The 15,931-nt window shown below is 34.9% G+C and overlaps 1 protein-coding gene across 1 annotated transcript; it reads left to right on the forward strand.

Moving 5' to 3' along the window:
- The first annotated feature begins 1,240 nt into the window (after positions 1-1,240).
- Positions 1,241-10,242, forward strand: LOC117316916 (DBH-like monooxygenase protein 1 homolog). Its single transcript, XM_033871694.1, has 11 exons — positions 1,241-1,672; positions 3,132-3,278; positions 3,817-3,996; positions 4,274-4,357; positions 4,704-4,886; positions 5,208-5,310; positions 6,331-6,497; positions 6,710-6,892; positions 7,348-7,407; positions 8,182-8,421; positions 9,959-10,242. Exons 1-11 carry the CDS (start codon positions 1,262-1,264, stop codon positions 10,034-10,036), a joined length of 1,836 nt encoding a protein of 611 aa, XP_033727585.1. The 5' UTR covers positions 1,241-1,261; the 3' UTR covers positions 10,037-10,242.
- Positions 10,243-15,931: the final 5,689 nt, after the last annotated feature.

Below are 15,931 nucleotides of genomic sequence, written 5' to 3' on the forward strand. Positions count from 1 at the left end.
CGTCTTGTTTTCTGTTTGTTGATATACATGTACACTATTTCATCGAAGAATTATTGAAATGGATAATGAAATGATGAGGAAAATATTATATTTGCTATTTCGCAGCCGAATTCTTTTACAGTTCATTTCAGTGAGAATCCCTGATGGACATTTCATGACGTATAGTACTATTGTTCAATTGTATTTCCATATGTATGCTAGCACAATCAATATATCTCATTTGAAGTTCGGTTCTAGTGGACCTGGCTGAGTCACTGTCGACGTGTTTGTTTTATCTAGAGATGTTTACTCTTAGTTCGTATCATATGATAGCATGTCAACGTGAACTTCCTTAAGGTTATCGGCAATGACGTCACAACGACAGAACTTGTGGACTGGACGAAATATTATTTAGAATATTTGAGATCATTAATCCCAATTGTTACTCAGATATATGTATAATGATTCTTCAAAATAAATAGATAAACAAATGGAAACACAAAAATTGACAAGGAATGAAATGACGAATTCTGCTTGAACACTTTGTCACCTCCCGAACTCTTGTTCCTAGTAATCAACAATGTCTTCGACAGACAATGCTCTCGATTCATATTACTTCAAAGATAAGTTCTCCATGAACAAAGTCAGAATAGTTCCATGTATTTTAATACATCTCAAGAAAGATAGGTTGAAATAAAATGATATCAATGAATTAATATCCTATCATTGCAGAAAATGAATTATCCTTAATAATTTCGAGAATATAAGACTTACATGTATAATAATATTCAAGTAAAGAATATTTTCGGAATTTATACCGAAACAAGGGCTAGTCCAGAATTTCAAATACATGGACATAGGGCACGTATGTACTAAACATCGAAATTGACTCTCAAGTTCGAAGCTTGTTTTTCGAAACAACTAATACATTATATCATTTTGATATGGGCTGTTTAAAAAAATGCTACAACATATTTAATTATTCTTTAAGAGGCACTGTGATATAGAATTATAAAATCAATCATAAAGTCTAGCAGATATTTACCATATAGGCCTAAAGTAAGCTAACAAAGCCTTTATTGTTTTAGTGCTGGCTGTTTTCATATCTGTGTTGTCAATCCCCTGTTATCAGTGTTGTGTTTGTAAATTGTCATTGCTCAAAATCACGAGATAGGCACATTTCGAAATGTCTTTTTCACGAGCTGTATAAATACAGAGTCAGCATAAAGCAAGAATCATTTTCATTCTAGCTGGAATAAACATATATCACTTTGACTACAGTATGTATACGGGATTTCTTTTCCTTTCTCTTTGTTTCCATTTAACAACTTGTAAAGTTGTAGACTCTGTTGGCGTAACTACTGAAGCTGCTGGAGTCAGTCATGCTGCCGACGTTGTCAAGGTGACGAAGACCCCGTATGCGTCCACTAGCGACGCAACATCAACGACCAGTCGCTCTACAGCAGCGACCATATCCGGAAAGCCGACACCAACCCGCAAGTTTGCGCACGATGCTCGCTTGGATGAAGATGGCGCATATTGGCTATTCTGGGATGCTAACCAGACTCATATAACATTTGAGACCCACGTGAAAACTCGCGGATATGTCGGCTTTGGCATTTCTGGGAATGGGCAGATGTTTCCGGGAGACGTAGTAGTCGGATGGGTCAAAGATGGAGTCACGCACTTTAAGGTACAGTCAAACCTCATTATTTCAAGCTCTGGTAACCCGAACACCATGCTTAACTCGAAGAAAAAAATCAGTCCTGCCGTTAATATTTCATACAAAATATACTTAGCTACCTCGAATCCTCATGATATGACCCCGTTGACTTCGAGATCAGAGGTCATACTTATATTTAGATAAATCGATGAATAAAGAACTCGCAACAGGTCTCGAAATCCTCGAAACAAGATTGTTATGTATCGCCCACAATGTATAATCAGCCCTCTTTATATCACAAATTATGGCAGTATTACGAATATTTTCTCAAATTGTTATATTATAAAATGAAAGATTTCTTGATTAATACTTTACTTAACATTTGTTATCCGTGAACAATTTCAAATTCCTTGAAATTATTGTAGCGTGGCAATAGTTCATTAATTTTTGTGAAATAATTATAAAAAAATGTGTTATCTTGTTAAAAGCATGTAATCTTAAACTAGCCTAAAATATTGATAATAAGTCTGAATCGAAAAGAGGCCGGTCTTGAAAGTAAGTCGACTTTATTTGTCATGTTGTCACTTGTCATAACCGTCTGTTTTTTTAAATGAAATATCATTTGCTGAGCATACATATACATTACCGTAACAATGACAATAACAATTGTTTATTTTCGTAAAGAGTGCAGTACAGAGAATATGAATATTAACAAATGGATATGAATAATGCATGGTAAAACAGAAACATGTCCATCTACGAGGGTTGATTTTGCAAATTGGACAAAATCGGTTAGAGTAAGGGTTAGGATGAAAGAGTCTGTCATTGCCATGCCTGCCATTCACGACTGCGGCTTTAAATTGATTGAGCATCCGCCTTATTCACCTGATCTCGCTCCATCAGACTTTCATCTATTTCTGAAACTGAAAACAGCTATTATAGGCACTCGAACCTAACCCTAACATGCAGTGGATGACGTTCTGAAAAAAAAGCCATGAAAAGGAGTTCTATAAAAGTGGCATTGAGGCCCTTAAACACCGCTGGCAAAAGTGTAAAGATAATGAAGGGGATTGTTTTGAAAAATAATACAAAATTCAAATCCTTCAGTTTGAGGCTCACAACTTATCAGCCAGCCCTCGTATTTCATTTTTCTAATACAACAGATTGAAACCTAAAATAAGTTAATCAATTGACGCATCAGTTAGTATAATGTTGCTCAGCGAAAAAACAAATATTTCAGGTATTTTTCAACTTGCATTTTATATATTTATATATACATCTATAAGTAGGACTCTGATTTGGCAAGTATTAATGCAAAGAAGTGTACGGTAGATATCATTTTTAAGTCCTTTGAAAACAAAATTAACAGAAACAGTATGGTTAGGTTAAGTATTATCATGAACCTGTTTTTTTTTTTAAATAAAGATTATATCATCGAAAGGCATAGTTTATACTATTTTGATTGTAAACACCCACCTCCGATCTTCAGGACTGTCATACAGACGCCCATGCTATGCCAATAGAGGATGATTCACAGGACTGGACTTTATTACATGGAGAAGAAAATGATTTCGGAACAGTACTCAGCTTCACACGAAAGCTTGACACTTGTGACGACGATGATTTTAAAATATCGGTAAGTTTATTACATTTTTATCTACCAATATCATTGGTTTGTTTACATACATATATACTACATTTGTACATTTTTAAACCCGTCCCAGTGGAATGATTTCGATGATAATTGAATATTTGAGTTTGGAAGTAGACAGCAAACATGTAATAAATAATTTCATAATGCCGTGTAAATAATTAGGTGGGCGTACGACACTGTCATTTTTATGGTTATTTGATTGTAACACTTTTCGCACTAAACACATACATGTACCTCTCATTTCTGTTTGAGCTAGTTGCAGCTTCGGTTTTCTTCGTGCGTTTTCGTTTATTGTGCCAATTTATCATTGTGCTAAACAGTCTATGTTTTTTTTTCCGTTTCATATATGAGCTGAAGTTTCAGCTGTACACATCTATTACAGTATTTTGAGTGCAAAATTTATGCTGTACTTATGTAGGATTATTAAAGCCCCCAATTATTCAGGAATATCACCTTAATTATTGGTTTAGCTTTCTATGATCATGTAATGATTTGGTTTTCTTATTTCATGCAATTACAGGACGATACCATGAGAATTATATTTTCCTACCATCCCGACGATCCGGTACATATTACGTCACTTCCGTGGCACGGGATCGCTCGAAGAGGGTCACGTGCGCTGTTACTTCTTTCTGCCACCTCCGCCTCGGCAATTAGCATACCCACAGATGTCAAAACATTTGGATTTGTGAAAAATAACGTAAGTATGAGGCAAATTAGTCTATATACATATTCAATAGCATCAAACAGTTTAGTAATCAAATGGCTGTTGAATATTTACTGGTTACGAACGAATAATGAAAATTGTTGTTGTCCTTCACACAGTTTCAATGTTTCTTTTTTCTTTTTGTATTTGTTTTCATATTATACATAATCGTTGCATTTTTATCAATTTATTAATAATTATAATCGTAAGACAGGCGATAAGATTGCAATATTAGACTCATTAAATCAATATTTTAATTAATTATTTACAGTACAGCGTACCTGCTGCAGGAACAACTTACCACTGTTCATCATACCGACTACCGGATCTCCCCCAGAAACATCACATGTTCAAGGTATCTCCAAAGTTCTGTATTCATGATTCTTACAAGGAATTGAATCGCATGTCGATTTTGTTTTACGGAGGAAGGCATTGGTAAAAAGTCATGTTGATTTTGTGTCAATAGCACTGCAATTTATTCAATATTTTGGTTTTGTTATTTGTTTTGTCTTTTAATTTATGTTCATTCCAATAATTGGAATTTTGAACACTAGTCATGTCAATTCTTTGTTCTGGTTTGTAGAGTTTGCTGATCTGATTATTGTTGGCTATTTTCTATCCACTGTAATTGATAAGTACAATCAGAAGTATTGAATGAACAATAACATTATCAATTGCTTGATATTGCCGTTTAATTGCAGTATGAGCCGTACGTGCAGAAGGGAAACGAGAAGCACGTGCATCATATTGTCTTGTATTTCTACGATAGAGAAATTGATCCTCAATATGACAACCTCAACTTTGACTGCACATACGAAAAGAATACGCCTGATGCACTCCGGGGAATTCGCAGTATTTTTCTTGTTTGGGCCATCGGTGGTGGTGTAAGTGTATAATATATTTTGTGTCATGCAATTTTGTCTCTTTGTCGTTTAGAAATTGTTCAGAAAAAAAAGATATTCTCCGTGTCGAGCACTTTACATTACTGGAAAGCAGAGAGCACAAACCTTTTAATTTCACGTCTGTATGTTTAATGGCCACATGTTAGGATTCCAGTATCACTTAACAATCCTGAAAGTCCCTAAATCTTGGATAAGGTATATTTTTTGTTATGCTATTTTTCTTATCCTCTATTTGTTTTAATTTCTACTATATCCAACATATACGTACAGTGTACATATGTTTTACTTATTGTTTGTTTTCAGACGTACTATCTTCCTGAGCACACAGGCATTCCACTCGGTACAGGAGATGACCCGAAATTCTTTGTCATGGAGACGCATTATGACAACCCCACACATAAAACAGGTACATGATTCGCTAATTAAATCTGGCTTGTAACAAGCATTTTCATTGGCTTAGAAATGGTGTCGCCAGTAAACGTGACAAATGACGTCGCTGTTTGTAACGTCGCTTTTGGATGGCTGATATAGCGGAGTCATAACATCAATTACTTACACAGGGACTGTGTATAGTAAATTAATGATTTCCACAGGGACTGTGTATAGTAAATTAATGATTTACACAGGGACTGTGTATAGTAAATTAATGATTTCCACATGGACTGTGTATAGTAAATTAATGATTTCCACAGGGACTGTGTATAGTAAATTAATGATTTACACAGGGACTGTGTATAGTAAATTAATGATTTACACAGGGACTGTGTATATTAAATTAATGATTTACACAGGGACTGTGTATAGTAAATTAATGATTTCCACAGGGACTGTGTATAGTAAATTAATGATTTCCACAGGGATTGTGTAAAGTAAATTAATGATTTCCACAGGGATTGTGTATAGTAAATTAATGATTACCACAGGGACTGTGTAAAGTAAATATAAGCATAAGGATTTACTTGAATATATTTTATTTTATGGAGCTATAACATAAAATTGGAGAGTACATTAATTATGAACAGCTTTGCTGCCTAATAAAAACAGTATTGACAGGATATTTGTGATAATGACATCAAACATCTAACACCAATATGTAGCAATACATGTAGCAATATTTGGTGCCATAATTTGTTCGTTGTTTCATATATATATAAAGCAATGGTGAAACTACCGTGAAATTTTAATTACAAACAAAATCAAAACGACTTTTAATCCGAGCGAGAGCTACGGTTTCGTTTCATGACGGTATTCTTTTGTATTTTTGAAATATAATTTCATATAATGTGACATAATTTTTATTACATCATATAATATACAACCTGTCAAGCCGAGAACATTAATTAGCTCCAAAGTATTTTTTCCTGACGAATTTTAGCTGCTTATGATGCGCTGGCCTTTACTATACCTTCCTTTTCCTGAATTGCAGACATTGTTGATAGTTCAGGGATTATAATATCGTACACAACACAGTTACGTCAGCATGACGCAGGCATTATCTACACTGGCGCGGATGTACGATCCACACAACTCATCCCACCCCACGAGAAGGCGTTTGTTACAAAAACTTACTGTCCAGAGGAGTGCTTTGAATCGGTAAGGAAACGGACTGCTTATTTGACATTATCTTGGTATGATTAATTAGTTTGAAAAAAAAAACATAATAGAAACGCTATTTCAGTTACTGGTTTTTTTCACAACACACGATATACTTAGTTGTATGCAATTCGGCTCTTATCTGTTCATAATCTATAACAATTAATTTCTTATTTTTGTTTTCCTTTTCTATTTTATTTTTTGACCTTCAGTCATTACCGGAAGGAGGCGTCAATGTGTTTGCTGTGTTCCAACATGCCCACTTGTTAGGAACTGCAATCAAAACACGTCACTTCCGGAACGGAACAGAGCTGGAACCATTCGCCAACGATAAACACTATGACTTCGATTTCCAGGATATACGAGCTAAAAGACATGAAATTAACATACAAAAGGTATATTTTTAACTCTTCTTTTTAATTTAACCAGTATGACGCCTTTCGATAATTTATCTATTTTCAGTGCTTCGTGTTGGTTATATCTCTGCTCTACTTCTATTCCCTTATCTCAGACGCATCCCTTTGCTCTCCTTTAGCGCATGTTGTTTTGCATAACGATACAGTATAGTATATTGTTTTACATAACGATACAGTATATTATATTGTTTTACATAACGATACAGTATATTATATTGTTTTACATAACGTTACAGTATATTATATTGTTTTACATAACGTTACAGTATATTATATTGTTTTACATAACGATACAGTATATTATATTGTTTTGCATAACGATACAGTATATTATATTGTTTTACATAACGATACAGTATATTATATTGTTTTACATAACGATACATTATATCATTGTTTTACATAACGATACATTATATCATATTACTTTACAGGGTGACAGTATTGCCGTTGACTGCACTTACGACTCACGCTATAAAACAAAGCCAACTTATGTAAGTATAATAACACATACAGTTATCCATATAATTTTCACGAATTAACATTTTCGCGATTGTGTTCATCTGTGAATATTGAAGGGATATTTTATCCGTTAATGCTTCATGAGCATATGTCGAATGGAGTCACGTGGGTGAGAGTGAGTCTGCGCAGTGTCCTGCTTACAGTCGGTAACATATGTATTCGTGTAGGACCTGCAGAAATGAAATGTCATTGTTTCCAACTAATTTCGGTTTTTACAAAACACTGTCGGGGACACTTTATGTCTTCTTAATCAAGGTTAAATCTTAGTTGTATGCCATATTTAATAAAAGCAGTTACTCCTGATTACATTTTTCAAATGATTTAAAAAGAAAGTATTATCGCTTTAGATGTTCAAAGGATTTACTCTCTTACAAGCTATACCACTAACATATGCTAAATACCAAAACCAGCTTTTAAGTTGGCTATTCTCGACCGCATCTACTGTGATAAAACATGGGTAGTTGGCTAGCCTTTCACCTAGGCGGCCGGAGTTCGATTCCCCGATCGGACGTGAAAAGGTTATATAATTAGGTGTCACCTGTTGACTACATCGGTTTTCTCCCACACTAAGACCCCTCGCGCGTTTCCATCGGGGTTAATAAGCATAATTGATATAATCCTTTATACAATATATGTAGCTGGTTTTGTAATGATTTGTAAAATAAATACAGTTTACAAATAAAACAAAAATATATAGCATACATGTGAGTTTGTATCTTAAAACAATTTATCTTTCTATAATACAGGGTGGTATTTCAACACAAGAAGAAATGTGCATCAGTATGCTTCTATTCTACCCACGAATCAAGATGAACGGCTGCATCAGCTTTCCTAAATACGAAGCTGTCAGTAATTCAACCAAAGTCATGGATGCTGTCAATACAATGAAACAATGGGACTGGAATCAGCCATCTGTAAGAAGAAATTTCAAATCCATTTTAGCAGACTCTGATTACATCATGTTCTGCACAGGAGGTGGACTAAAGGTAAGGATAACAGTGTGTATTGTATATTGCGAAAAATGAATATAAAATTACATAATGCCGCTGTTTCGTATCTCAAGGAAACTTGGATGATGTTAGGGACATTATACAGTTGAGTATAGACCAACCAACTTCAAAACCCAGTGCATTGCTAGTGTACACTAGTAGTAGTACACTACATTTAGACTACAGGTAGACTAGTAGTACACAACATTTAGACCACAGGTAGACTAGTTGTACACTACATTTAGACTACAGGTAGACAAGTAATCAGTAAGTTTAGACTACAGGTAGACCAGTAGGGCACTACGTTTAGACTACAGGTAGACTAGAAGGACACTTCGTTTAGACTACAGGTGGAATAGAAGTGCCCTACATTTAGACTACGTGTAGACTTGTAGGGCATTACGTTCAGACTACAGGTAGACTAGAAGTGCCCTACATTTCGACTACAGATAGACAAGTAATCACTAAGTTTAGACTACAGGTAGACTAGAAGTGCCCTACATTTAGACTACAGGTAGACAAGTAATCACTAAGTTTAGACTACAGGTAGACCAGTAGGGCACTACGTTTAGACTACAGGTAGACTAGAAGTGCCCTACATTTAGACTACAGGTAGACTAGAAGGGCACTACGTTCAGACTACAGATAGACTAGAAGTGCCCTACATTTTGACTACAGGTAGACAAGTAATCACTAAGTTTAGACTACAGGTAGACTAGAAGTGCCCTACATTTAGACTAAATGTAGACTGATAGGGCACTAAGTTTAGACTACAGGTAGACTGATAGGGCACTACGTTTAGACTACAGGTAGACTAGAAGGACACTTCGTTTAGACTACAGGTAGACTAGAAGTGCCCTACATTTCGACTACAGGTAGACAAGTAATCACTAAGTTTAGACTACAGGTAGACTAGTAGTGCACTACGTTTAGACTACAGGTAGACCAGTAGGGCACTACGTTTAGACTAAAAGTAGACTTCGTTTAGACTACAGGTAGACTAGAAGTGCCCTACATTTAGACTACAGGTAGACAAGTAATCACTAAGTTTAGACTACAGGTAGACTAGAAGTGCCCTACATTTAGACTACAGGTAGACTGATAGGGCACTACGTTTAGACTACAGGTAGACTAGAAGTGTCCCACATGTAGACTACAGGTAGACTAGAAGTGTCCCACATGTAGACTACAGGTAGACTAGAAGTGTCCCACATGTAGACTACAGGTAGACCAGTAGGGCACTACGTTTAGACTACATGTAATCTAGTAGGGCACTACGTTTAAACTACAGATAGACTAATAATGCACTGCATGATCAGTTGTAGAAAATGAAAAAGATGAAATCAGTATATCGAGAAAATCTTCTGTTCGGTCAACCAAATCAGTAATCCAAGGTTAAGCTAGTAGAAAGGAAACATTTTTTAATGTAAGATGTGTATTGTAAGATAGATTTTTATGTTCGCTGTTGTTGTTGCTGTCGTTGTTATTGTTGATCATAAACATTTGTGAAACTATTCATTATCATTCCTTCCAGCCGCAACACTATACTAAGAAAATGATTACCCCTTCATCGACGTATCAGGAACCAAGAGGAAACTGCCCAGCACAGTAACTTTGACAAGAAAAGTTCCCAATGCCATGTACATGCATTTCTGAACCTGCTAAATTGGCCAAGTCTACTAAAAGTCACTCGAAAAATCTTCACCAAATCTGAAATCATATCCAGGCAAAAGTTTCCCGAGTCAAGCAACCCGTTTGTTATTCTAGCCTCCAATATTTACAACTGGAGTTTATAGGCATAATAAACAGAAAAACATGTATTATCTTTGTTGAAATTAGATAATGCAAATGTACTTTTTTTGCACATTCAAAGGAGGTGGTGCATGGCGGCCCACGGCCGAATATTATTTTATGCATGATGTTATGATAGACTTTTACCAAATACATGTCATTTTAGACACTAAAACGAAAATTGGCAAATGCTGTATACGCAGCGCCACCTAACATGATTTCTGTAAAAAATGTGTATCCTCCCTTTTAAATTCAGTATATTTCTCGTACAAAAGTACTTGATAAATTTCATATTGCATTGATAGTCTCATGTGATGTTATATTTTATAAAAACATGTGTGTTTAGTATGAATTTGTATAATAGAAAGTGTAATTACAGCTTTTTTAACAAAATTATCAGTAAAAAAATTACCTTCTTGAAATTTTCTTTTATTTGTTATGTAGATAAAATGTAATAATCGTTGGAGTACTATCAAATTTTGCTTTTAAAAAACATGTTTGCATATTAATCTTGATACACAACTAAAACAAATCATCAAAAATTACTGGATAACAAAAGATTTTTGCTTACAAAGAAAGGTCATGAAGTAAATTGTATTAAAAACCCAAGGGTTAAAAAGGAGCACCCTGTCTGACACAAGCAGTAAAGTCTGGTTGCATTGTTATTTTTGTTGGATTTTTAGTATTTGCCTCTATTTTTCAGTACTTTCGGTACTTTGATATGTTGTCCAAAATTGGGGGTGTATGCATTTAACATAATAAAATCTTGGCATATCCAGTAATTCACCAAATAAATCTGTTTCATTAAATGTTTATGAATATCCATAGATTATTTCTAACCGGAAATTTTGATAGTACTCCATTAATAACTTTGTGGTATTAGACTTTAAATGAAAAGTTAAAAACAATGATTTTCACAAAGAAGACATCAAATAAGGCTGAAATTTAATTTTAGGGTCACGGAGCGTGATGATTCATATACAAAATTAAACCTTAAACAAATGGGGTGAATTTGTTTCACAAATAGAAAATAAATATGTGTTCCATAATAATTAGTGGTCAAAACATTAGCTTCTTATGCAGTTAGATGGGGAAATAATGAAATCACCAAAAAAAGAATATATACATTGAGGAATGGAAATTAATTCCTCCCACATAATCGGGGATATTATGCTTTTGACAAAAATATGTTTCCGGGAAAAAAATCGCCGTGGGCCGATTTAGCCCTCCTATGCACCACCTCCTTTTAATAAATCACTGATTTTCAACAAGCCGATGATGATGATGATGATGATGATGATGATGATGATGATGATGATGATGATGATGATGATGATGACGACGACGAAGAAGAAGAGGACGACGACGACGACGATGACGACGACGACGACGACGAAGAAGAAGAAGAAGAAGAAGAAGAAGAAGAGGACGACGACGACGAAGAAGAAGAGGACGACGATGATGACGACGACGGCGACGACGAAGAGGACGACGATTATGATGATGATGATGATGATGATGATGATGATGACGACGACGAAGAGGACGACGATTATGATCATGATTTATCCTCTCGTGAAAAAAAAATAGAAATAATTTTGAACAAGCAAGCACACTTTAATGTAACTACACTACAACAATGCGTACAACAGAAATGAATGAAGAAATTAACAAAAATGAATGATGATGATCACTGAAATGTGTATACGATATAGGGATGTATTTGATAATGATAGTAACGATGTTGTTTTGTTGTTTTTGTTTTTGTTTTTTTGTTTGTACAGTATAAGAAAATTTGATTTTCTAACCGTTTGGCTTTGAAAGGTATTGATACCTTTATAATAAACAACTGGATCAGACCTTTTCATTTGTTTGTTAATTAATTTTAGACAAAAATAACTTTTTTTGCTACGTTTATCTACCTACTTATAATGGCGTTACGTTGAGATTAGAACGATTCCAAACATGAGAGATCCGTAAGTATTCTCTTATAATGAAACAAAACAAATAAATCTTAGTATCATTTTGACAATGACAAGTCCCACGTTTACAGTGTTGATATTACAAACAGTATTTGTCAACACTTTCAAGGGGAATTAAAGCTATTTCTTAATTCACGCAGAAAAGTTCTTTCACGAAACTATCATCTGTGTTGAGTGTTCGGCGAGTTTCCGTTAAGGTAAAATGGGTTTCCGAGGTGTGTGTACGACTATAAACATTAAAATTGATTAAGTCAAGACAAACATTCATGTATCAAGGGGAATAACTCCTGTCAAAATAAAAAAGCGAGTCCAGTAAACACAAAGTAACCATACTATGATTACTGTAGTTTATAGGTAATAATGCATACATATGTAAGAATTATTTATGAATTATAGATTTATATTATTTTTAAAGTAAGCTTTAAAGGAGCTTGCAAAGTTTTAAGCAAACGCCTGAATTTACTTAGATTTCTTTATTTTTTCATCCAGCAACCAAACGAATATTAATCTTATAACATTATAGTTTGTTCGTTTGTTTGTTTGTTTGTTTTTGTTTAACGTCCTATTAACAGCCAGGGTCACTTAAGGACGTGTCAGGTTTTGGAGGTGGAGGAAAGCCGGAGTACCCGGAGAAAAACCACCGGCCTACGGTCAGTACCTGGCAACTGCCCCACGTAGGTTTCTAACTCGCAACCCAGAGGTGGAGGGCTAGTGTTAAAGTGTCAGGGCACCTTAACCTCTCGGCCACCGTGGCCCCTCAAAAAGAACTCTTCCTTAAAATCGAAAAGAAAAGTATTGTGATATGTTACAGAACTTATTGCAATTTACATTAAATAAAGTAACAAATGTAATCAATAAATGTCCTATGTTATATTATCAAAAATCTAGTGTTTATAACTCAAACAACTGGTTAACAAAACTATGCGCAATCAGACACATACCTCTTACCATGCATATAACAATATTATATTTCTTATAATTGGTACACCAGAATTTCAGTTTTGTAAAAAAAGCAAAAACAAAAACAAAAACAAAAAAACAAACAAAAAAAAATAATTATTCGGGGTGCTATATTGCAAAAGCTATGTGAGTTTGTTAAAGCGGTGAACACCCATAGAATGAACACTGGCAGAAATTCTTATTTGATCCTATTGATCTTAGAAGCCTCCTTGATCAATTTCGAACACAAAAAGCCACGGAGTTGATGTCAGTGCATATGTAGGCCAGAGTGAGAAGTTCCTCGACGGTTTTGCCAGCCAGGTTTTGAGAAGACAGCCATGAAAGTGCCTTCTTCTCTATCATCTCCCATAACGTCTTCTCAGACATGTATTTTTACGTAAACAAGCGACACTCAAAGCTGTAGCCCACACTGTCTCGTCCTGTACACGATTCTATAACCTTGTTCAGTTATATATATTCACAAGACATTGTAATCCATAAAACAAAAACAAAAAACAAAAACAAGAAATGTGTAAAGTTATATATATATATATATAACATACAATTATTACAATCCATAGACACTTTAATGTGTAAAGTTATGCATATATATGTATGTTATGATAATATAATTGGTAACGTTCATGTATTTTAATCCACAGACATATATATTTTTTAATCCAAATATTTAAGCATTGATGTCTTTTTTTTTAGTTTCAGCGGGGTATGAAACAAATTTTGCGCGTAGCGGATTCTTACAGAAGTTTGCAAACAAAATTTGTTTCATACCCCGATGAAACTAAAACATAATTGACAAAAACGCTTATAATTAATTTTTGAAAATGATTTTCTAATTTAAAACATGTTTTATGTACAATTTTACTGGTTTTAAATGGGATTATTTTTCTCAAATCAATACGCAACGTCAATTGTCGTATTGTGACGTCACATTTTTCGCGCCATTCTCGGAATTTCTTTCATAGAAGAATGAACAGAATTTTTCGACCAATCACATTTGAGTATTTACCATGAAAACAAAGAAAAATTAATTATAAATAAATGATCAAAGGTATGTATCTAAGATATTCTAACTGATTTATACACAAGACGCTTAATCTTAACTGACACTGATTTTGATACAGATTAATTCAGCTCTTCTTTAATATACTCACAATATTATTAGGAATTTTGGCTTTAAGGATATCATTGATAACCCCGGCCACTTGAGCTTGTCCATGATTCAGTAACCAACTACCATCTTTAAGACTAATTGGAAGCAAAATTGACTCACAGGTTTCAATTTTGATTTTTGACAGTTGCAGTTTGATATTGCTTTTTCTTAGAAAACTCTTGATGATTTTTTTTTCAAATTTCATATGTACAATACCCTTCATCTAATAAGATTGCTGGCAAGTGACTGTTTTCGAATTTTAACAGTTCGCTATCGCTACTTTGCAGAAAGTTATTCAAGAATCTTAATAGTTTTTTGCCTGTGTTAGTTGAAGCTGTAATCCGTATTTCTCCGAGTTCATGGTAATCTTTCTCAGATTGTCCATGAAGGCTATTCATTTTTTCAAATGATTAAGAGAAAGAAGAGAAATGTGTACAAAATGTCAGTTGAACAGAGATTCAATAAAGATTGTTCGGTGGTGAGCACCAAGATCCTGTTTCTTAAGCATCCTAGATCATATATTCTAGCGTACTAGAGTTTATTAGCAGCTTGAGCCTTGTTCAAATACGTCCCGATGGAAATTGTGGTCAAAAATTCACAAAGAAACATTTTTCATCCTTGACACCCATCCTCACATGACCCTGGATGTTTGTGTCTCCTTGACACCCGTCTTCATATGACCCTGGCTGTTGGTGTCTCCTTGACACCCGTCCTCATATGACCCTGGCTGTTGGTGTCTCCTTGGCATTTGTCCCTATATGATCTTACCTGTTGGTGTATCCTTGACACCCGTCCTTATATGACCCTGGCTGTTGGTGTCTCCTTGACATTTGTCCCCATATGAACTTGACTGTTGGTGAGTCCTTGACACCCATCCTTATATGATCTTGACTGTAACTGTTAGTGCAAATAACTTTTTGACTAGGAAAACATACCTTAAAGTACAATAGACTATTTAGTTTTATCTCGCTTTAAAGGTGAAATAAGTAGACGATTTTACCGTTGAAGCTATTTCTGTCCGCTAGAATCAAGGTCAAACAGGCAGGCACCAAGTAAAAATGCCTTCAATAGGCAATTAATTCGCTTTCAGTGTAGGTTTGTTTGATTAGATATTAACAGTTAAGGTATTTTAAGGACGGCCTCCCCTGCGCGCAAGATGCATGCGCGAGATGTATGCCTGTGTAAGTAAGGAGAATGCGGAGTGATCATGATGCTGATGACATCCAAGAGAACATCCCACCCGGTCACGTTATACTGACAACGGGCAAACTTATCGTCCCACTCCCAAAATGCTGAAGCAACTACCATTGTAAAGGCTCTTGTATGTCTTAGCCAGGTAGCAGAACCCAAACCTCAAAGGGGCGAACGCTCAACAAAGTTAGGCAGTATCAAGTGAGAAAGTGTATTTACCTGAATCTTAAAAAAAAGATACAGCTATGATAGTATCTAACAGTCTAATGATGTAACAAGCAGACTCTTGGTTTATGTAACAAGTATTGACACAGAAGGTGCGTTGTTCCACATGTTGGCATAAATTTCGTTGCTCTATTTCCATTTCGTTATATTATACGTGCATTTACTGATTTAAATACAAGTGAACAGCTTGCTTTTGTTTCCATAATAA

The sequence above is a fragment of the Pecten maximus genome, chromosome 18 (assembly GCF_902652985.1).
Source record: "Pecten maximus chromosome 18, xPecMax1.1, whole genome shotgun sequence".
Taxonomy (NCBI): domain Eukaryota; kingdom Metazoa; phylum Mollusca; class Bivalvia; order Pectinida; family Pectinidae; genus Pecten; species Pecten maximus.

Excerpts from the sequence above, each read along its gene's own strand:
- LOC117316916 (XM_033871694.1), top strand. The coding sequence starts at position 1,262 with ATGTATACGGGATTTCTTTTCCTTTCTCTTTGTTTCCATTTAACAACT. Across the intron at positions 7,408-8,181 it reads ATAAAACAAAGCCAACTTAT|GGTGGTATTTCAACACAAGA; the intron begins GTAAGTATAATA and ends TCTATAATACAG. Across the intron at positions 8,422-9,958 it reads GCACAGGAGGTGGACTAAAG|CCGCAACACTATACTAAGAA; the intron begins GTAAGGATAACA and ends CATTCCTTCCAG.